Source organism: Spermophilus citellus (genome assembly GCF_964194105.1).
Source record: "Spermophilus citellus genome assembly, chromosome: 18".
NCBI classification, from domain to species: domain Eukaryota; kingdom Metazoa; phylum Chordata; class Mammalia; order Rodentia; family Sciuridae; genus Spermophilus; species Spermophilus citellus.
The window spans coordinates 5,521,403-5,543,052 of record NC_138200.1 but is presented as its reverse complement, the minus strand read 5'-3'; the positions used below and the strand labels follow the sequence as shown (position 1 = coordinate 5,543,052).

At 45.6% G+C, this 21,650-nt stretch overlaps 2 protein-coding genes across 10 annotated transcripts; one reads left to right on the top strand and one right to left on the bottom strand.

Moving 5' to 3' along the window:
- Positions 1-1,762: 1,762 nt before the first annotated feature.
- ZNF175 (zinc finger protein 175) lies at positions 1,763-21,317 on the top strand (the record flags this gene model as incomplete). 9 transcript variants are annotated; one of them, XM_081275767.1, is made up of 6 exons in its annotated part: positions 1,774-2,041; positions 2,414-2,756; positions 7,241-7,367; positions 10,541-10,605; positions 15,207-15,350; positions 21,197-21,317. In XM_081275767.1, exons 2-5 carry the CDS (start codon positions 2,685-2,687, stop codon positions 15,321-15,323), a joined length of 381 nt encoding a protein of 126 aa, XP_081131893.1. In that variant the 5' UTR covers positions 1,774-2,041; positions 2,414-2,684. The 9 variants fall into 9 exon arrangements, with proteins under 9 accessions (XP_081131890.1, XP_081131889.1, XP_081131888.1 ...); XM_081275766.1 differs by having other exon boundaries at positions 1,776-2,041; positions 10,544-10,605; positions 15,207-15,248; positions 21,197-21,283; XM_081275765.1 differs by having other exon boundaries at positions 1,777-2,041; positions 15,207-15,248; positions 21,197-21,283.
- On the bottom strand, positions 15,333-21,197 carry LOC308638392 (beta-1,4-galactosyltransferase 3-like). The gene is made up of 6 exons (XM_081275822.1): positions 20,989-21,197; positions 19,401-19,636; positions 17,978-18,165; positions 17,291-17,413; positions 17,065-17,169; positions 15,333-16,983 (listed from the first exon to the last, which is right to left on the bottom strand). The coding sequence occupies exons 1-6, from the start codon at positions 21,134-21,136 to the stop codon at positions 16,800-16,802; spliced, it is 984 nt and encodes a 327-aa protein (XP_081131948.1). The 5' UTR covers positions 21,137-21,197; the 3' UTR covers positions 15,333-16,799.
- Positions 21,318-21,650: the final 333 nt, after the last annotated feature.

Genomic DNA, 21,650 nt, shown 5'->3' with positions numbered 1-21,650 from the left:
CCCTCAGGGGACAGTCTCCACCTTCCTGGACTCACTCAAAATTGGCCTCCTTGATCCGACCTGACTTGATTTACCTGCCTAAACTGACTGCCTGTCTGATTCTGGCTTCACTGCTTCCAAATCATTATGTATAAGAAAGTTCACTTCAGTTGTTCACCTTTTCGACCCTCCCTGGGCTCTACTTCCCATTTTCCAACAGCCCACATGATTTTCAATTTTTACTAATTCAGAAGAAGAAAAATAGAAAAAGCCTTTTGATTAGTGTGAAACATACAGAGAAAAGGTTTTTTTTTCAGAATACGCACCAGTTTCTCTAAGAAATATATGCACATATATTATATATTATACATATGTATATATTACATGCGTGTGTGCGTGCATGTGTGTGTGTGTGTGTGTGTGTGTGTGTGTATGTGTAAGTTAGGAGACAGAGAAGATGGTGGGAACACAAGACTAAGAGGATAATTCTACAAAATGAGCCCACTGTGCTCACCCCACCTGCTTTCTTTTTTGCCTAAAAGCAATCTTCCTGCAGCCCTGACTGGCCTAAGTGGACAGGTGATGTTACATTCCTCAGCAAAAGGAGGCAGGGGTGAAGGTCAGGCAGTCAGTGTAGGTAATGAAGGATGAGGTCCCAGTGGATGAGGACTGATAGGCAAAGAAAGACAAATGGATTGCTAACAACTATCCTCTGCACCACTGCTCTTGGAAATGTATGCAGGGAAGAAAGAGAAGACAGTAAAAAGGGGATTCTAGGGTCTATATGTTATGGGCCTGGCTAGGCAACGACCAAACAGATTCCATTTACCCTGAGACTCCTTATCATGTAAGAAATGCTTCTCTTGTGCGAAAGCCCCATCTCTGTACCCATTAAGAGTTACCTAGAAATTCTTATACAATGTAAAATTGTTCTCTTTGCTTTCCATATTTCTTGGGCAATGAAGCCTTGTCAGAGATTGTCTAGACGTTAGTAACCATTCTCTAACTTGTACTCAACTAGGGTCATTTTGACCCACTTCCTTTCTGCTTGCTTGCTGCTTTGCCAACCTGGAAAGTCCTGTGGGAAATACCAATGTACCCATTGCATTGTCTCGTTAACTGCTCAATTCAGCTTCTGTACTTGCTTGCTTACATTGGCTAAAACTCAAATGCCCCTTTTGTGTTTTTTTGGTTTAAATATGAGGCCAACTGAAGGCAGGCGTGTCACTCTGACCATCTCGCTTATAGAGAGTAGAGTGTCCGCCGCTGGCCAGCAATAAAAGCTCTATTGGCATAAAACTGTGTGGTCTGGGAGTTAGTTATTCGAGGGTCTCCGTGTAATATTCGTTTTTGGTATAACATATAAAAAAGCTAGCTGCACATCCTCTCACAGGCTCTTGGCTCTGAAGCCCTACTTTTCTTTGAAGAAGTCTATCTCTCTCACTTTCTTAAATAAAACTTTTTCTCTACGCTTGTCTCGGCTTTGCTCTGTTGAATCTTCAACACTGGGGAACATGAACCCGGTTCCTGACCTGCAACGGACTGATACACACACACACACACACACACACACACACACACACACACACACGTAATTTATTATATGTACATATGTATCACATAAATATGTACAGTGTGTGTGTGATTATATATATCACACACTCACACACTCAAGTATTGGAATAAGTCTTCTGCCATCCTGTGACAGCCCAAGAGTTTAACTCTTTGACATTCCACTTGCCTTCCCTGGCTGTACGGAATGGGAGTTCTTTGATGGTGGCCTCCGGTATCATAATCCTCTGGGCGCGGCCATGACAGTTTCTACAGAGCCGCTAACGACCCACCCACCCACGCTGTCAGCCCTGATAACCATTGGCAGACGTAGCTTCGGGGGTGCTAGTGGGCATGCGCCTATCGCCACTTGTATAAGGCCATCCCGACGCGAAGGCTGGCAAGCCGGAAGTTTCGAAGAACGCACTTCCGTTTAGACCATAGAGGGCTGCACTAGTCGCGGGACGCCGAGGTGATTTGGTATATCTGCAGTGGGGATTCTTTGGAGTCGGTGAGGGGATGCGGGGGTTCTGAGCTGGGTGAAGACAAGTCCGTGGGCTGAGAGGGGCGGGCCGGCGTCGTGCGGCTGGGCGTGTCCGGCCAGGGACGGGGCTGAGTGACGGCTGGAGGATTGCAGATGGGCGTTTGCCAGGGCGACTGCGTTGCTTTCCGGGCAGCCCGCCTTGGGGTCCTTTGGAGATGGATGGGTGGGTCAGGGCTGGTGTATCCGCCAGACCCTGTGGACAAGGTCAGTGATTGGTGGTTGGTAATCTTCCTCTTCTCACAGTGAAGGTGGCCCAGCTACAGGAGTCCTTCAAGTTCAGTCTCAACTCATAGCCTTTTTTCCCCTAATAACTACAGTTGGGCTTTGTTTTCTCTGCAGTGTCTACACAGTAACCTTCATGTTAGGGCCCTCCAATTCTGTGGGGCAACCGTTGGATGAGTGACCACACAGTCGTTGCCTTTCCAGGGTTTCCTGGTGTCTGTGGAGCCTCTGGGTTAGGCTGAGTCGTCCAGACTGCAGGAATTCTCTTTGCTGTCCACCTGTCTCTCCCCAGTGGCTCTGGTTGGAGCCTCTGGTGCCCACCCAGCTTCCAGCTTCTGAGGAAAGTGGAGCTGCTAGCAAGAGAAACCAAGAATAGAAGTCCAGGGGGATGCCAGCTGGTGTGCACTTATCCCAGAAGCCCCAGGTCCTGGGCCCAGAGGAGCAGCACAGATCTTGTGAGGTAAGCAGAGCTGCCCCAGAGCTCTACCACGCGGCCTTCGCAGTGGTTTCATTAATGAGGTTCTAGGCATAAAGTTAGTTAGAAGAGATCGGAATAAAACACACAGACCAGTTACCTTATTTCTATTGCTAGGTCCGAGACGGCTCCCCTCTCTGGTTCCCACCTCTAGCCGCCCAGCAGGGCAGCGAGGATTACTCTGGGCTAGCAGGAGAGAGAGAGAGAGCGAACACGCCTGGGAGTAGCCCTTTATTGGGGAACAAGAGATTCAGGGGAGAATTCCATCCAATGAAGGTTGGGGGGGGCTGCACTCCAAGGTCAGGGTCAGTGATTGGGTCCCCGGGGTCAGTGGTCAGGCACACCCCCACACGGATGGGCTCTCTCATCAGGAAAGGGTCGGGAAAGCCTCAACAGAGCCAAAGCGCCTCAGGCCCTTAACGGGAGTCACCCAATCACGTGTTAGAATGGCTTCCCACACAGAGCAGCTGTCCAGATCTGCAGCAGGGAACAGCGGATCCTGAACTCAGTATTTGTGAGAGTGGACCACAGGGGGCTAATGCCCATGCCTCCTAATCTTAGTGACATGCTCACCTTGCCGCCTCGCAGGTTCTTGGGTTTGGACTAACGTCTCTCTCACGCTCCCGTCCCCAGCCATGCCCACGCCTCTAAGACATGGGATCACTTCTGGTCAGATCCATCTTCCCTGGTTATGACTATCTAACCTGCTTTGACAGCTGTCTGTGTATAATGTGATGATTTTTGTTCTGCACAACATTTTGTTTTTAACCAAACTGAATGATTTTATGTATTGACCAAATAATTTTATGTAAATATATTGACAGATTTTCCTCCAAGTGTGTGGATATCCTTCTCATAAACTGAGTTATTAGCTAACATCAAGAGCAGCACATTTAGAGCTCCTGTGTCCCACTGTTCTCATCTTCACCATAGACCTGTGAGTGGCTGTCATTCCCATTTTATAGAAGAGAAGGCTGAGCCTCAGAATGAAACAGTTGGCTCAAGTTTATACGGTCAGCAAGCAGCCAGTCTGGGAGTAAAGCCAACCAGAATTCAGGAGAGTCAGTTTGTCAATTCTATCTTCTTCTTCTTCTTTTTGGTACCAGGAATTGAACCCAGAAGTGCTTACCTACTGATTCACACCCCAGTCCTTTTTTTAACTTTTTGAGACAGGGTCTTGCCAAGTTGCTTTGGGACACACTAAGCTGTTGAGGCTGGCTTTGAACTTGTGATCCTCCTGCCTCAGCCTCCCGAGCCGCTGGGATTTTAGGCGTGTGCTGTGGTGCCCAGCCATTTTATCTTCTTGATGAAGCCTCTTCTGGCACTTTTCTGACTTATGCATGGAGCCCTGTAGCTCTCTGAGCACTGGACACTCAGGCTTGTCATGGTGGCTCCCTTCACCATCACCTGGGAATTCTCTTCTCTCTGATGCATGTAGCTCCCTATGTCCTGAATCCTTTGGCTTTCTCTTTCAGGTTATAGTTACTCTTTTTGTGGAGTGCATCCTATAGGAACTCCTTGGAAATACGTGCATGGCAGGTAAATCTTATGAGAATGCCAAAGGCCAAAAAACCCAATATTTATATATTAAGTGTATAGTAATTTATCAAAGTGTGTGTGTGTACTATATACTCACACACTTTGATAAATTACTATATTATAAGTTATTGTAAATTACTGTATTATAAAATTTACTATAATATAAATTACTAGAGGGTGTGTACTATATACTCACATACTTTGTTAAATAACTATAATATAAATTACTATATTATAATATAAATTACTATAAGGTGTGTACTATATACTTTGAGTATAAGTACTCAAAGATGTCATAGAAATTATTTATTTTACCATTATATTTATCTTTAACTGGGTTCACATTATAGATTGGAAATCATTTTTGTTTTCCTAAAGCCTTCCATACTGTTGCCCTTCTTATACTTTTTCTGTCTCTCTTTTTTTTGAGGTACGGTGATTGAACTCAGGGGCACTCTATCACTGAGTTACGACCCCCAGTCCCTTTTTATTTTTTGAGAAAGGATATCACCAAGTTGTCAAGGCTGGCCTAGAACTTGGAGTCCTCCTGCCTCAGCCTCCCCAGTCACTGGCATTGTAATACGTGAGCATTGTGCCTGGAGTCTCCTTCTAGAATTTCTGTTACGTTATTCGGGTGCTTGTTCACCATTTTAAAGGGTTCATACACGTCACTTCCATCATTTGCTTTCTTTTATCATTTTTTTATTTTTTCTCTTGATACTGGGAATTGAGTTTAGAAATTCTCTTGGTGTTGTCATTTTGATGACATTTAATTTATGTAACATTAAAGAATACTAAATCATTATATGGTATGACCTAATATTTTGATGGAACCAATTGTCTTGTAAATATTAAATTATCCTTATAAAGCTATTACATTTTCTTGTTGGGTTTCGTTGTTGTTTTTAAAACCATTCTACCAGCTCATACGCTCCCATGACAGATGTGTGTGTATGTCTGTGCATGAGTGAGAGCATCAGCACCTGAGAGGAGTGGTCTGGAACACTTAGGTCTCAGCACTGTCTGTAGTTCAGGTTGCTACCACAGGACACCCTAACAGCTGAAACAACATTTATCCTGTGGGTTCTAGAGGCTGGGGAGTCCAAGATCAAGGCTCAGCAGACCCGGTGTCTGGGGATAGCCCACTTCCCAACTGTAGATGCCATCTTCTCATTGTATCCTCATAATCTTCATCTCTCTTATAAGGGGACTAGTCTTGCAGGGCACTGTGGCACACACCTGTAATCCCAGCAGCCCGGGAGGCTGGGGCAGGAGGATTACAAGTTCAAGACCAGTCTTAGCACTTAATGAGACTCTGACTCAAAAAATAATAAGGGTTGTGGATGTGGCTCAGGGTTAAAGTGGATTCAATTCCTTGTACCGAAAAAAAGAAAAAACAAAGAAGAAAAAGGAGAGGTAGTCCCATTCATGAGGGGTCTACGCTCATGAACTAATTATCTGTCAAAGACCCCTTTCTAATGCAGTCACATTGGGGTTGGCATTTCAGCATTTGGGGGGTGGACTGAAACATTTAGTCTGTAACAGGACCGACTCTTTAAAATTATTGAAGGCACCAAAGAAAATTCTGTGTGGTAGATATCTATTCATATTTTGCAGATTAGACATCCATTATAACTGAAATTCTAAAATTATTCATTAATTCATTATAACTAAATAATATGCCTAATGTGTTAATGTGAAGAATTTTAGTTGAAAGTAATCTGCTTCTAAAGTAAAATAATGTTTATTGGCAAGAATGGCACTTTTTACATTTCTATAAATGTCTAATGTCGGATTAATAGAAGATTCTTCAAGAAGAGTGTTTTTATAATTCTTTAAAACATATTTCCAACTCCAGAAGGAAATGGCCACATGTTGAATTCTGCATGCAGATTTTCAGATGAGAATACATTTTGCTTAACTGTTAGGTTTCTTTAGTCTCTTTTTAATCTATAAATGTTTTTTGATCTATGTTTTTTTCACTATTTATTTATCTCGCACCAAGGATTGAACTCAGGGGCACTTAAGTACTGAGCTACATCCTCAGCCATTTTTTTTTTTTTTTTAATTTTGAGACAATTGCTTAGGCCTTGCTAAATTGCTGAGGCTGGCCTTGAACTTGTTATCCTCTTGCCTCAGCCTCCTGAGTTGCTGGGATCACAAGTGTGCACCACCACGCCTGGCTCCACTCAGTTCATTTCTTGAAGAAGTTGTCACTTCATTGATCACAGTTAAAAATTCCTACCCATTTTACAATCCTACCTGCCCCAGCCCACCTCCTTGGAACCTAGATGACAACCACCTTCCAACATCACCAGGTTGCTTCTGTCCTTGGAATATCTGCTGACCCCTGGATTAACCATGGTTCCCTCTCCACCTGTATTTATACTTTTTTTTTTTTTTCCTGGAAAATGATTTTCTCCACATCCTGCATCAGACCTCATTTCCAGTCCACTCTTCACCAACCCTAAGTAGCATGATTGCCACTTCCAGGAATGTTTGCTTGTCCCCAGTGCCTCTCCCAACAGAGTGTTCTGCATACATTTCTCCCAGGTTCCCTTTTAACCCTGTGGTTGAGCCTGTTTACTTCCTGTTGTGCAAATCACTGAACTGCTGATAGAGTAGCTTAGGTAATTGTATCAAGCCCCCAGAACCCAGCACATCTACAGCTGGCATATAATAAAGGTCAAGCTGGTTATCCTCGTTAGTTAGATTTTTACAGATAATCCATTTCCGTTCAAGACTGCACAATGGATGGCAGGATATTCATATAAATTTTTTAATCTCCCAAGAGACAATATGAAATAGATATTTAGTGGGAAGGCTAATGATGTATCATTGTGAAAAATCATCAGAAACACATCTTTATGTGTAACTTCTACATTACTAATGATGAATAATTTACAGTGAGCTGGGATATCTTGTTACAGAGATTGGTATCCTTTGAGGATGTGACAATGGACTTCACCAGGGAGGAGTGGCAGCAACTAGACCCTGCCCAGAGACACCTGTACAAGGACGTGATGCTGGAGATCTATAGTCACCTCTTCTCAGTGGGTGAGCACCGCTGACTTGGGAATCTTGGATGGGCTTCTGTGAGATTTTCTTTCTCCTCCTTGTAGAACAGAGTATGTCATGGTTTTTTCCTTGGTGATATTTTATTCCTTTTGGGTACCTCCAAATACTACTTCATGCCCAGTGGAAAACGCTGACTTAGCTAATGAGTGATTGCAAAGTTTTATTGATGCCCTCTAAAACCAAAGAGCCTCTGGATGTAGTGACACACACCTGTAATCCCAGCAGCTTGGGAGGCTGAGGCAGGACGACTACATGTTCAAGGCCAGCCTTGGCTACTTAGTGAGGCCCTGTCTCAAAAAATAAAAAGGAATGGGGATGTAGTTTGGTGGTATAGCACCCCTGGGTTCAGTTCCCAGTACTTCAAAAATAAAGAAATGATGTGCACCACATAATACCCAAGAAGCCACACACCAATCCTGTGTCCTTCTCAAAGCGGGGTACCTCACTCCCAGCTCAGAGGTGATCTTCAGGGTACATGCAGGAAAGGATTCACAGCAGGGGGACACGGAACGCCCTCCTCAGAGGTGCGAAGGTGAGTGACTCTTCCCACGTGGAAATGAGTATCTTTGGGGGCATTCTCCGTCTTCCTCACTGTTTCTTTCCCCCAGTGGTGGACACTGGTACTTCCTTCTTCCTACAACTACAACTAATGCTTCAGTACATGACGTTAGAAATAGAGCAGGAGACAGTGTGAGACTGTCTTACAGGCGAGTAAGGGAGTGGGCTTGTCTCATCATGGAGGTAGGTATACTTAACTCACTGACCACATTGCTCTTCTGATGGGCAGCACCAGTCCACACTCCCATGTGCAAACGCAAAAGGGTTGGTGTTGGAACAACTTGTTAGCCCTGACATTAACCAAACTGGCTTATATGTGGCCCCTGTGTTGGGTAACAGGGTTGTTTCATTGCTGTTTATTTCATTAGTAACTGAATAGAGCATCTCACCATCATGATCCTGGTTGGGGTTTTCCTCTGTACATTCCTTTTCATCTTGTTTTCCTTTGTGTCCATGTAGTTTTTTGCCTTTTAAAAATTTGCTGTTTATTTGTCCCTGAATTCATTGATTTTGTTTTCTGTGTTGGATCCCTCTGTCCTCCCTGCTCCCAGTTGTGCTGCCCCTAGTTTGGTGATCTTTATGTTCATCTGGTCATTGCTTCATGTAGGAATTGACTGAAAGAACCCATCCATTCTGCATCCCCACTCTCCATTTTTGTAATGCAACAGCTCCTACATGTATACATCTAGTTCCTGTGCTTAAGCTGTATTCTGCTGCCTGAGAGAATAGTTCTTACCTGGAGAATAGTTCTCTTGAGGTGACTCACTTCCTTAATTTTGGAAGATCAGAAATTTGAATTATCCTCATCCAAACTAGAACTTCTTATAATCTGACAAATTTTGTCAGATTCTTCCATTTCTGGGCTCTTCTCTCAGTCTTCTAATTTTTACTTTGGAATTCTTATCTCTTTTTCTTGTTGACTACACAATTTACACGGCTCTTTTTTCTTTGTTAGTTTGTTTGGGTTTTTTGTTTTTGGTTCTGGGAATTGAACCCAAGGGCGATTTACCACTGAGCTACATCCCCAGGACCTCACGTAACGCTGAGGCTGGCCTTCAACTTGCAATCCCATGCTTCCGCCTCCCAGTGGCTGGGATGACAGGTGTGCATCACCACACCCTGCTGTCTACATGGCTCTTTTTCTTAATCCTGGTGGTATCTGTATAAATAAGCTCCCTATTTTCTCATTCTGCCCTTTCTTGAGTTGAGTCAAGATGTTTCTGACAGATTTTATCACATCAGACATTGCTGGGTTTTTCAATAGATTTTGATGAAAACATGTTGTTATTTCTTTCTCTATAGGATTAACAAATTCTTCATGACGTTGTCATCATGGCCCATATTTCTAGTCTAAAAATACACCTGAATATTTCCATTATTCATGCTCTGATCGTTGTTTCCATACTTTCCTTAATGTCTGCCATGTAGATGATCTACTTTGCATACAGTCCTCTGAGTATTTTGTGTTCTCTCTACCTTTCATTACATCCATGCGAAGCCTGAGGACACCATTTAGGGTACAAGAATTGGTGAATTTCTGAAGACAAAAAAAGAGTGTTTTGTTGTATTTTAGAAGAACATTTTAAACATCTGCTGAGGTAAATTGAAAAGGAGATGTAATGAGAGGATGATGGCGTGAGTTGTAGAAGCATCGGCCTATTTAGGAGAAGGCTACTTGGAATAAAAGTATCCAAGTGGAGGGGTACAGAGTAACTGGTTTTTTTTTTTTTTTTTTTTTTTTTTTTAGTTCAGATAAAAGAGAGGTGAAGTGACATTGGGAGCTAATTTTCAAGGCACAGTATGAGTTACTGTTCCGTGCAGCAGTTTTGAAGAAGCAGAGGATGAAAGCTTAGTGGGGGTGGAGGATATGAGTATACGCTTAGATTTGGGAGTAAATTGGATTTCTTTTGTTTCAATATTGGTAAGATACATTAAAAAGTCATGGAAAAGCTTTTTCGCACAGTTCTGATAGTTTATGTTGGACGTTTTTGGTAGAAATTTAAATATTATCAGGTTTGGCAAGATTTGTATGATCTACATGAAGTGAAAAGTTAAAAATGTTCCAGATCTGTGCCTGGGGATGTAAGAGTGTAAGATCACCAAAATAAATGAAGCAAACATATGGGTAAAGTTGCTATCAGGAATGCAAGATGAAACAAAAAGAGGAAACTTGTTTTTAAAATGGACAAAGGCTATGAATAGGCATGTCTCCACAACCACGGAAGTCCTGCACTCTGAGCTCCCTCCTTCAGCCCTGACTGTCACTCCTTACTCACTCTCTGAGGTTTGGGTGTCTAGGTAGCCTACGTAAGGTCAGTCAGGTTGCCTTTGTCTAAATCCAGTGGTCCCACAGATAGCAAAGTGCTGTTGCCAGTTATGCAAGCATCTATACTTCCATTTCTTCATCATGTATCAGATGCTGCTTGGCACATGGTGAGTGCTGTTAGATCAGAGTTTGGTGTGTACTTAGGGCTGAGTGTTCAGCATTATGTTTACATGACTCAGATTTCCTCATGTTCCGTTACAATCAACTCCATGTGATCCCTCCTCTCTCCTGTTGTCATGCCTGTTTCATCTTCTGTTTCTCCTCCCAGAAGAATTTGGGCTTGATATCCTACAACAGGAAGTTTCTGAGAAAGCTTCATTTCAAAATGATACGGTGAGTGAAATCACAAGAGGTGGTTCATGGTGTTCCATTTTAGAAGAATTGTGGCAGGATGCTGACCTTACAAAGAGAGATCAGCAAAATCAAATACACCACCTGAGCAAGAAATCATTGAGCATCGAGAGCAATTGTGTACATAAGGACCCCGGGAACGTCATTCTCTTGAGGCTCCTCCTTGTTCCTTCACAAAAGAGACCTCTGAAGTGGTGCTCGTTTGTAAAACATTTGAAACCTAACCTAGAAGCAAATGTTCAGAATCAAAGCAGTGTCACAAAACAGCCTGAAGACATCGTTGGCTCTGGTCAGCTGCTCATTCATAGCTCTTCTAATGCCAGCTGCAAGACGGTTCCTACAGAAGAGAACTTATGCACAGGTAATCAGTGTGGAAAAGTTCTCAGCCGTAAACAACCACTTAGGCAACATCAGATTCATCTTCGGGGGAAACCAGGTGAATGTACTGAGTGTGGGGAGGAATTCACCCAGAAGCCACACATCTTTACCCAGCAGAGAACTTGTAGTGTGGAAAAGCTTCATAAATGCAGCAAATCTGGGAATGCCTTTACCCCACAACCAAAACTCAGTGTATATGTGACAGGCCACACAGGCAGCTCACCCTATATCTGTAAGGAATGTGGGAAGGTCTTCATTCAGAAATCAGAATTGGTTACCCACCAGAGGACTCACAGTAGAAAGAAGCCATATAAATGCCATGAATGTGGAAAAGCCTTTTCCCAGACGTTATCTCTCTTCAGGCATCAGAGAACTCATAGTAGAGAAAAACTCTATGAATGCAGCGAATGTGGCAAAGGTTCCTCCCAGAACTCCACCCTCAGCGTACATCAGAAAATTCATACTGGTGAGAGGCAGTATGCATGCAGCGAGTGTGGGAAAGCCTTCACCCAGAAGTCGACACTCAACCTGCACCAGAGAATCCACTCAGGGCAGAAGTCCTTTATGTGTGTTGACTGCGGGCAGGCCTTCATCCAGAAGGCACACTTGACTGTGCATCAGAGAAGCCACACTGGAGAAAAGCCTTATCAGTGCTCTAACTGTGGGAAATCCTTCATTTCTAAGTCACAGCTTGATATACATCATCGAATTCACACTGGGGAGAAACCGTATGAATGTAGTGACTGTGGAAAAACCTTCACCCAAAAGTCACACCTTAACATACACCAGAAAATTCATACTGGAGAAAGACACCATGTTTGCAGTGAATGTGGGAAGGCCTTCAACCAGAAGTCAATACTCAGCATGCACCAGAGAACTCACACAGGAGAGAAGCCTTACAAATGCAGCGACTGTGGGAAAGCTTTCGCATCCAAGTCCCAATTCAGAGAGCACCAGCGAATTCACACAGGGGAGAAACCCTATGTGTGCCCTGAATGTGGTAAGGCCTTCAACGGCAGGTCAAATTTCCACAAACATCAGATAACTCACACTAGAGAGACCTTTTGTCTGTCACAGATGTGGAAAGGCCTTCCTCCGTAAACCAGAGTTGACTCCCCATCAAGGAACTCAGATTGGAGAGAAGCCTTATGAATGCTGTGACTGTGGGAAATTGTTCAGTAAGAAACCACAGCTCCAGGTACATCCGCGAATTCACACAGGGCAGAGGCCTTATGTGTGTGCTGAATGTGGGAAAGCCTTCAACAACAGGTCAGATTTCAGTAAACACCAGGCAACCCATACCAGAGACAGTGCTTACAGATGCAGTTACTCTGTGAAAGGCTTTACCAAGAAATCAATTCCTAATCCATCAAAATGTCTCTAGCCAAAATGTACTCCCTGAGTTATGTGACTAAGCAGACTTAGAGATCCAGTTATACATTAATAGTATTGATGCTTTAGAAAAAATTAGAAATGTGTGGTCTTGTTAAGGATTATGAATTTTCTCTCAGGCAGAAATAAGACTAATATGTTGAGAACAGACTTTCTATATAAAATGGTACAAGACACCTTGTTACCAGATTATTTGGTGGAAAAGTTTTAAAAAATTATTTCATTTATAATTGCATTTTTTTATTGTGGGATATCAGTTTTTCTAAAGTGCCAGTAGCCAGCTGCAGTGGCACATTCCTATCATCCCAGCTACTCAGGAGGCTGAGGCAGAAGACCACAAATTTGAGACCGGCCTCAGAAACTTAGCGAGGCCCTAAACAACTTAGTGAGACTCTGTCTCAAAATAAAAGATAAAATGGGTTGGGGATGTAGCTCAGTGGTAAAAAGCTTCTCTGTAATCCCCAGGACCAAAAAAATAAACAAACAATAATAAATAAAAATAGAGTGCCAGCGAAGTGACTGATAGGACAAGGTATGTACATGGGTCAGTAATGTGTGCATGTATATTACATGTGTATGTATACGTGTGTGCTATATAGATCAGCCTACATGTTTATATGTTTGTATATGTATATGTGTATGTATTCCCGTACTTCAATGGGGTTTGCAGTAGAATTTACTGCAAAACAGGAGTAGATCATAATTATTTTTTTAAAAAGAGTCTAATTTGTGTTAATTGAATTTATTCCCTTTTGAAAATCTATATCATGGAATTGTACCATCAACGATTATTGATTTATCATATTGTTAGCAGGTTAGCCGTGAACAGGTGGGTAGAGAGAAAGGACAATGAAGAACAGACGTTAGGCCTGTGCACCAAGAAAATCCAGATGCCATAAAAGTGAAACTGCAGAGAACTTATCTAAACAGGCAAGAGCTGGGAAATGAGATCTGGAATGCCTGGCCTTCCCCAGGCTGCAAGAACTTAATCCCTTGGGAATTATTACTTAAAATCCTGGGGACCTACTAAAACAGATAAGTTTCAGAAAAGTGGGGTCTGGCACATCAAGACCCCCAGCTACAGCTAGTTATGACCCCTCAAGGGGCACTGTGGCTTTCAGGTAAGTGCCAGCGTCATCAGTGAAACTGTCCAGTCACCCTGTCAACCAGGATATCCTTCCCTCACAAGGGATGTTGCGGGGGGCTATCCAGAGGGCAGTAAACCAGCTTGGGGGAGACAGGGAAATCCAGAGGAGAACAGAGGACTTCATTCCCTTAAAAACTGCACACCGTCCCGTCTCGGAGGGGTCCTGCAGCCCCTGCTGAAGGCAGTCCTGTCCTGTCTATCAGTGGTTTCTCACTACTCTGTGTTTTGCTCACATTCTTGCTGCAGAGTCACAGAATTTGCACCCAAGGATGTGGGAGGCTGCCACGCCTTGTGGCCACCATTTTCCTGATTGGTGAGGCCCTGTCAGTCACTTCGCATGATCTGGCCACATCAAAGTGGCTGTAGACAGTGCCCCTGATCTTGAGGGTCTTAAAAATGTCGCCAAATGTGTCTTCATGCATAGGCGCGCCTTCCTGCAGCCCCAGGGGTCGAGCTACACTCACCTCTTCCTTTGTGATATTACCCCCTTTCCCTGTTTGGGATAGAATGTTCCATGGAAACGCCCTTTGTGTGTCCCCTTCTCTTGCTCTGCCCTTGGGTGTGGCCTTCCTAGAGGTCAGTCAACCTGCTGACAGTGGACATCACAAAGCTAGACTCAGTCCCCTGAAACCTGACCCCTTCCTCATTTGAATGGCTTCTCCTCAATAAAAGGGGTCAGCATGGCTCGTTCTCTCTTTCTGTGGACCCTTAAGGTCAGAGGAGCCGTCACAAGACCCCCCAAAGAAAAACGTATCTCTGTCTCTTGTGTGGTAATTTCACACTGCCCAGTTCCCCTGGGAGCGACCCTGAGTGTTTTTGTCACCAGGAACGTGACTCAAGGACTATGGTGGCTGCCTCAGCTCAACCCAGATATTATACTGCGTAGTAAGCTTCATATTATGACTTTTCTTTCATTATTAGCTCAGCTCTCTACTCCCTCTTCCTTCCGTCTCTACCATCTGTGGTGTGTGTCTCCACAGATAACCAGAACCAGCCTTTTTCTCTGGATTTGCTGGCATTATTTATTAAGGCACCTAGTCGTATATACCAGGAGTCAGTAGATTGTAGCCATTGGCCAAATCTGGCCTACCGACTAACTAACAGTTTTGCTTTTTTAAAAGTCTTACTGGAGCGTAGTGTGCTCATCTGCTTATGTCCTGCCTAGGGCTGCTGAGTCCACTGGCAGAACTCAGCAGATGTGGCAGAGGCCCTGTGGCCCTATGCTGAACAGGTTCGTTTTCTGGCTCTTCATGGAAGATGTTTGCAGCAGATGGTACCCCACGTTACTAGGCTTGTAATCATACCCATATTATAGTTTCATTTATTTGTTTATTTTGGTATCAGGATTGAACCCAGGGGCACTCAACCACTGAGCCACATCCCCAGACCATTTTGAGACAGGGTCCCACTAAGTTGCTGAGGCCAGCTTTGAACTTGCGATCCTCCTATCTTCCAAACCACTGCACTTGGAGAGTATTAAAATGGGGGGGGGGGGATGTGGCTCAAGTGGTAGCGCGCTCGCCTAGCACACGTAAAAAAAAAAAAAAAATGTGTCCACCCAAAACAAATATTTAAAATGAAACAAAAACTCTTGTATTCCCTTCTGAAGAGGGAAATAGCAGGTCCAGGTCTGTGCATGCACTAAGCAAGTTATTTATCTCAACAGGAGAATACAATTGTACCTTATTCCATGAGTGAGAAGCAAACTATAAGTATATTAAGCCCTTGGAATTTCCTGGAGCGATCAAGTGCTTGGTGGATGATGATGGGACTGTGTCCCTGAGCCTGCCTGGATCCTTAGCTCCAGCAGGTATTCACTCCTCACATGGTCCTCTGTACCCCAGCCCCCCACACACACAAACACACCCTAGGACAGACTCCTCCGTCCTCTTCCAGAATGTTGCCCACACCTCTGACTTACACCTCACTCCTGTAGGGCCCATGGTTCATAGCCCCTTTGTTCCTTTCTCTGTCCCTTTCCTCCCCAGGCCTCTCTGTCCATTCTGCTCATCTCCCTCTCAATCTCTGACTTCTATTATTCTCTATTGCCTCTTCATGGCAATTCTTGGGACAAACCTTTGGCACTTAGTGCCTGTTGGATCATAGACTGAAGAATCTGGAGGGTGGCTGGGTGATGGCTTTGGAGTTGCTGGGTCCCAGGGAGAAATAAGAAGTTTCCTGTCATGTGAGCCGTGTCCAAAGCTTTGTGAAAAGATCTGTGGGCTTCAAGAACTGAGAGATGAATAACTCTTCGTGCAAGGGTCTCAAAGTAGGATTGAGGAGTCCAGAGTTGTGTTTTCAGAAGAAGCAGCTACTATTATAAGCAGCTTGTGTTAATTAACTCATTCATTCTTCTTGGCCATTAGGAGGTAATCTACCCTGACAGATTCCATTTTATAGCTGAAGATACCTAGGCCTAGAGAACTTGATACAGATCTTACCAAGACCACAAATCTATTCATGAGAAAAGCTCAGACTTGACCCAGGCTGCCTGATGCCAGTATCTTGACTCACTATTAAACTATCCTTCTCTCCATGACCACCTCTAATATTGGGCAATGATAGGCAAGGTGAAAATAGAGAATTTCGTGTGATTTAACAAACAAACAAAAAAAATACTGCCTTCCCCCAGCCTAAATTATAACTTGATCCATCTTTTGATCATTCCAAGAATTAGCACAAGGCTTGGGCATAGCAGAGTTAGGCTTATGGGTTCTGGAGCCAGCCTGCCTGGGCACTGTATACCCCCACTCAGTGTCTCACCAACTTGGTGACAAGTGACTTAACCTCTTCATACCATTATTACCTCAAGTGCACAATGGATACTCCCATTAGTAGTCCTTAACTCATGGCTTCCTTTGTGAATTACTTGCATTAATTATGTGAAGCCAAGCATTAAAGTGGTGGCTGCCCACCATAAGTATTCCACAGATGTTTGTTCTTACAATTCACTAAGCGTGGACTTTCATTAAATCTGAAATGCAGATATCTTCCGAAGTAGAATTCTGCTATTCAACCTGGAGTCCCAGTCAGAGCTTCCTCTATTTAACACAAAATTCTGATTCCCATTTTCAGTGCATCCACTCCAAGGGAAGCCTTCCTTGTGTCATTAATGTCTGGTAGAGGTACCTCCTAGGCATGGTGGATAAAAGGAGGGATGGATGGGAATTAGGGATGGCAGACAGGAGACACCAATAAAATGAATTCCTTTATTAAAAATCAGGTGGGGTGGGTGGGAAGGATGCCCGAAACCCTGGCCTCAGAAGCTCTCTTTCAGCCTCCAGATACCTCTGTTTGGCACTGGGGCTTCTGGGTTTTGGAAGTTGATGTCCACAGTGAGGTTGGTATAGAGGGGATGCCGCTCCTTGGACAGCAGCCTGTAGCCCAGTGAGTTCATGCCATCGTGTCTCCACCTTTGGTGGATCCAGGCCCGAAGACCAAGTCTGAGGGTGGCAAGGGGCAGCCATGGGAGCCCCGGCTTCAGGGAGCCCAAGGCTGACCACCACGCCTCCACACTGACTCACCTCCGGACGCTCTGCTTCTGGCTATGATCCTGCCCCTCCTCTAGCAGGTGGTAGCGGCCAAAGAGTAGGTGGGGACGTGACAGGAGCATCCCACTTAGTTTTACCCTTTCGGGGACAGGAGGAAGAGCAGGGACATCATACATTTGTCTCCCCAGTCTGGGAAACCCAAGCCAGCCTCAGTCTAGGGAATCCTGTCCCCACACAGTGGGACCCTCAGGCTCCTCACCTGGTAGCAATGTTGTCGTCCTCATCATCCCAGTTCCAGTACACATTGGAGAAGCCATTTATCCTCAGGTAGTGAATGGGGCGCAGGGCAAATACCCCTCCAAGGTAGCCTTGGTAGGGCAGCCTTCAGAGGCAGAGAGTTGGAAGCACAGGAATTTCAGGTCACAGAGGCCCTGCTGGCAAGAGTCTCCAAGGTCCATTTCTGGGTCAGCCCTTCTTCACTCCTCCACAATAACATCTCCTGATCCCTGTGTTTGTTCATCTCCTTTTCAAGCCTGGGGTTAGCTTCTCTTTAAGTCTCAGAATATCTTCATTCCCTGAATCATCTGGCACCCCTTGTGACCTTCTTGATGATCTTTTTTTCCTCAGACCCTTAAAATAACCTTCCTCACCCTCAGGCAGACCTTCCTCTCATGTCCCTCTGATTCTGTAACAGCCCTCTCTGCCCATCTCTATATGAAGCAGATCTTCTGACCCCTCTTCAGTTATCACTCCACCCCAGTTTACACCCATGTCTAAGAGGAAGCTTCTTCACTATCTGCAAAGGGTTTCCCCATCACCCCTCCCACCCTTAGTTTCAGGGAACAGGGCAGAGGTCATCTACCACGCTGTACCGACTGGCAGGGTGACTACAAGGAAGGACAGGGACAGCAGTCCTTCCCAGTGGTAGCTCCCTTTGTCTACCTACTTGTAGTTGAACTTGTTGATAGCCACAGACACATGAGCAGGGAAGATGTCACAGGTGTAGATGTTGCGGTCATCCTCTGGGAGTAGGTTCACATCATGGAAGAAGACACAGCCCCAGTTCTCCTCCTGCATGGCCTCCCGGAACCCCACATTGCGTAGCTTGCCCCGGTTGAAGGCGGTGTTGTTTACCTGGGGTGGACACAGATGTTCGGTGCTGCCCTCCCAGTCAGGCAGTGGTCTGTTCCTCCACCTGCCGCGCTGGTCCTTGCCAGCCTTCTCAAGGGCTATTTCCTCGCCTGGAATACCTCCTCATTTCCACTATGGATCTGGAAACCCCATACTTGGTCAGGAAGATGCTGTTCAAGTTACTCTCCTGGGAAGCTTTTCTTGTATCCCACCCCTACCCCAGTCAACCGGTCACTTCAGCCTCAGCTTTCCTTCGGCCTTCTTCAAGGTTCCATAATTTTCAAGGGGCCATCTGAAGGAGGCAGAGGTGATGAGGGATTGTGTCTGGGTTTCTGTTCTTGCCAAATGGAGACTGGGTCTGAGGCCCAGGAACCACCACAGGGTTCGACTCTCCTCCACCATTTCCTTCGTCCTCATCACCTCCTTAATCATGACCATCTTCAGCACCACCATCACTGTTACTTTATCATGTTCACTGTTTCCACCGTCAGTGTTGTCACTGTCATGTCATCATCTTTAACACTATCGACACCATCACTCCTGTCAACACTACCAGCATCACATCTCCATCACCATCTTCCATACGGCCATCGGCATGGCCACCATCAGCACTGTTGTTGGCAGCAGCAACAGCATCACAGTCATCGTCATCATCATCACCGCCATCGTTGTTATCACTTGTGGAGTGCCTGCTGTGTGCTAGGCCTTGACCTCAGTGCTTTACATTCGTTAACCTGGTTAGTCCCTCCCACAATCCAGTGACAGAAGTGTCATTATCATCCCTATCATGAAGGGGAAACTGGTTCATACACAGTTCTACTGAATACCAGTGTGTTGAATAAATTAATGATTCCCACACTCAGACCACACAGCTAGTAACAGACAAAACTGGGAGTCAAACTACTATCCAGCTGCCCCCAATCCCAGTGCTTTAATTTACCCCCTAGGTTACTGTCTAACCTGGCCAGCTCTGGTCTCAGAGAGCCCCAGGCTCAGCAGGACTGCATCTTTGACTCAGATAGCCAGCCATTCAAGCTGATCCCAGACTTGGCAAGTCCAGTCCCAACCCACAGTCCTGGCTCCAGATTCACCCAATTCAAGACTTTCTTGACCCAGATTCAGCCTCCTAGATACTCAGACATTCTCACCTCAGGGAGTGCCATCTTCAGCCCAACTCTCCAAGCCCATGCCCAGACCCTCTACCCTTTTGCCCATGTCCTTCCTCATCCCTGTCTCACCTGGTTCACTACATAAATGGCATAATGCAGTTGCTGGCGCTGCAGGAAGGGGTGCAGGTGGAAGAGAAGCTGCTGCAGGTGCTGGGCTTGCCCATAGTAGGGTACCACCACTGCCGTGTGGTGCCAGGTCCAGCAGTCTGGTGGTTTGTATTGACCTCCCAGCCTCACCAATGGGTTCTTTTCCACTGCCTTCTCCATTGTCAGGTTCTCTGGGAACATCACTTTCAAAGGACCATCTGAGAGACGCAGAAGCCCAGGATGTTTAGGGACCTATCCCAGCAGCCCCACAACCCAGTTGCCCCAGGTTGAATAGAGCTCCCCTTAATTCATGTCCATCTGTAACTTCAATGTGGCTTTACTGAAGAGCGTGTTTGCAGTTTTAATTTGTTAAGATGCATTTACATTGGATCAGAGTGGGCCCTAAACCCAGTGACTGGTATTCATATAAGAAAGCCAGGTGAAGACCCAGAGAGAAGACAACCATGGTCAGATTATAGAGTGACATGCCACAAATCAAGGATCGCCAGCAACCCTAAAGTAGGAGAGAGGAGTAGGATAGTTCCTCCCCAAGAGCGTCCCGAAGGAACCAACCCTTGCTAAAACCTTGATTTTAGAATTCTGTTCTCCAGAATAACTGGAGAATAAATTCCTCTCGTCACCCAGCTTGTGATACTTTGTTGAGGAGTCCTGGGAAACTACTGTGCCAGTACGGGGGCTCTGAGTCATGCATGTGGACTTAAGTAAGCTCATCGCCTGTTGCTTTTCCCTGTTGACCTATAGTTCTAAATCTGCTTCCTGAACTCCCAGATGTTTCCTTCCAGATGCTTCCCAGATTCCCCCAATTCTTACTTTCTCACTTCCCTCTCATTGAGGACCCCAGACTCCCATTCCCTTCCTGTTCCAGACTTTTCCTGATGGCCATAACAGTATCTCTCACCCATCACGCCTTCCTTACAATGTGAATTTGACATTCCTCCTCCTGAAGGGGTGGGTAGCCTCTGTCCTTGACACCTTGAAGGTAGATGGGCTTTAATCACTGTAGTATGGCAGAAGTGACACCATGTCACTTTTGAGGCTAGATCACAAGAAGCTATGTATCTTCCACCATGTTTGTGCAAATACATGCTCTTGAAGCTTACGGCTGCCATGTAAGAAGTAATCATTCTAAGGCCACCATGCTTCCAGGAAGCCCAAACTAGCCCATATGATGAGTTGACACAGAGAGGCCCGGAGTTGAGCAGAATGGGCGTGAAGAGGGAGATACTCAGCCAGCTCCCAGGACTTCAGCGCATTCCCGTTCCAGCCGCAGTCCCATCTCATCAACTGAATAGAAAACCTGTGCCATAACCACCCAACTGAGCCCTTCCCCAAATTCCTGACCTACATAAACTTTGAGAAGTGATGGTTGTTCAAGGACGTTGCTTTGGGGTGATTTGTTGAGATACAGCTAGATAACCACAACAGTCACCCACAGCCACCAGATCCACTGCTTTCTGCCTCCAGGCTCTGCCTGACTCCCAGGGATTGCCACTGTCTCCCCATGGCCTAGGATGGGGCTGAGGGTCTGGAAGGCCCGCCAAACACTTACTGATGTAGGGTGAGATGATGGGGCAGTTTGGCAGATCATCCTCACTGACATCCACAGGGTGGATCTGGCTGAGGTTGGAGTAGACATCCTGCTGAGGTTCCTGGAGGGGAGACCTGGACCAAAAGGAGCTGGAGCTCAGGAGGCACATTCAGAACCATGGGTCAACGAGGGGCCACCCTTCTCTCACCTCTGACCTGTCTTGTATCAGGAGGCGCAGAAAGGAGGTGAGGTCACGGAGGTGGTGGTTTTGGTGGAACGCCCCCATGAGCAGCAGCTGTACACCCACGAACGATAACAGGAGCCCCCTCTGCTGTTCCATCCTGGGAAGGGAAACAGGTCACCATTCCTCCCACTTCTCCCTGTTCTCCAGTGGGGCTCTGTCCTGGCCTCCTGCACACAGCCTTCCCTGACTGGTTTTGCAGACTCCATGTTAGAGAAGCCAGTGTGAGACTGGCCCAAGGCCACTCAGTGTCATGCTACCTGTGAAAAAAGATGGCTGTCTTGTGCATGTGTCCACTCTTCCAGTTCAGCCCCTCCAAACCCTCTGGTCATACTTGATACCAATTGGGCTGCTCTCCCCGTGAGCACCTCAACATCTCTTAAGCCTCCATGTCCTTGTCTGTAGTGGGGCCTATGGCCGGGTTGGCCTTCTGGATTGTAGC

What these genes read in the sequence shown, in the direction of transcription:
- LOC308638392 (XM_081275822.1), bottom strand. Translation starts at nt 21,136, where the DNA reads ATGTGCCTCCTGAGCTCCAGCTCCTTTTGGTCCAGGTCTCCCCTCCAG. An exon ending in CATCATCTCACCCTACATCA is followed by an intron (nt 19,637 to 20,988) that starts GTAAGTGTTTGG and finishes TGCGTCTCTCAG; the next exon opens with ATGGTCCTTTGAAAGTGATG. An exon ending in CAGAAGCAGAGCGTCCGGAG is followed by an intron (nt 16,984 to 17,064) that starts GTGAGTCAGTGT and finishes TGCCACCCTCAG; the next exon opens with ACTTGGTCTTCGGGCCTGGA.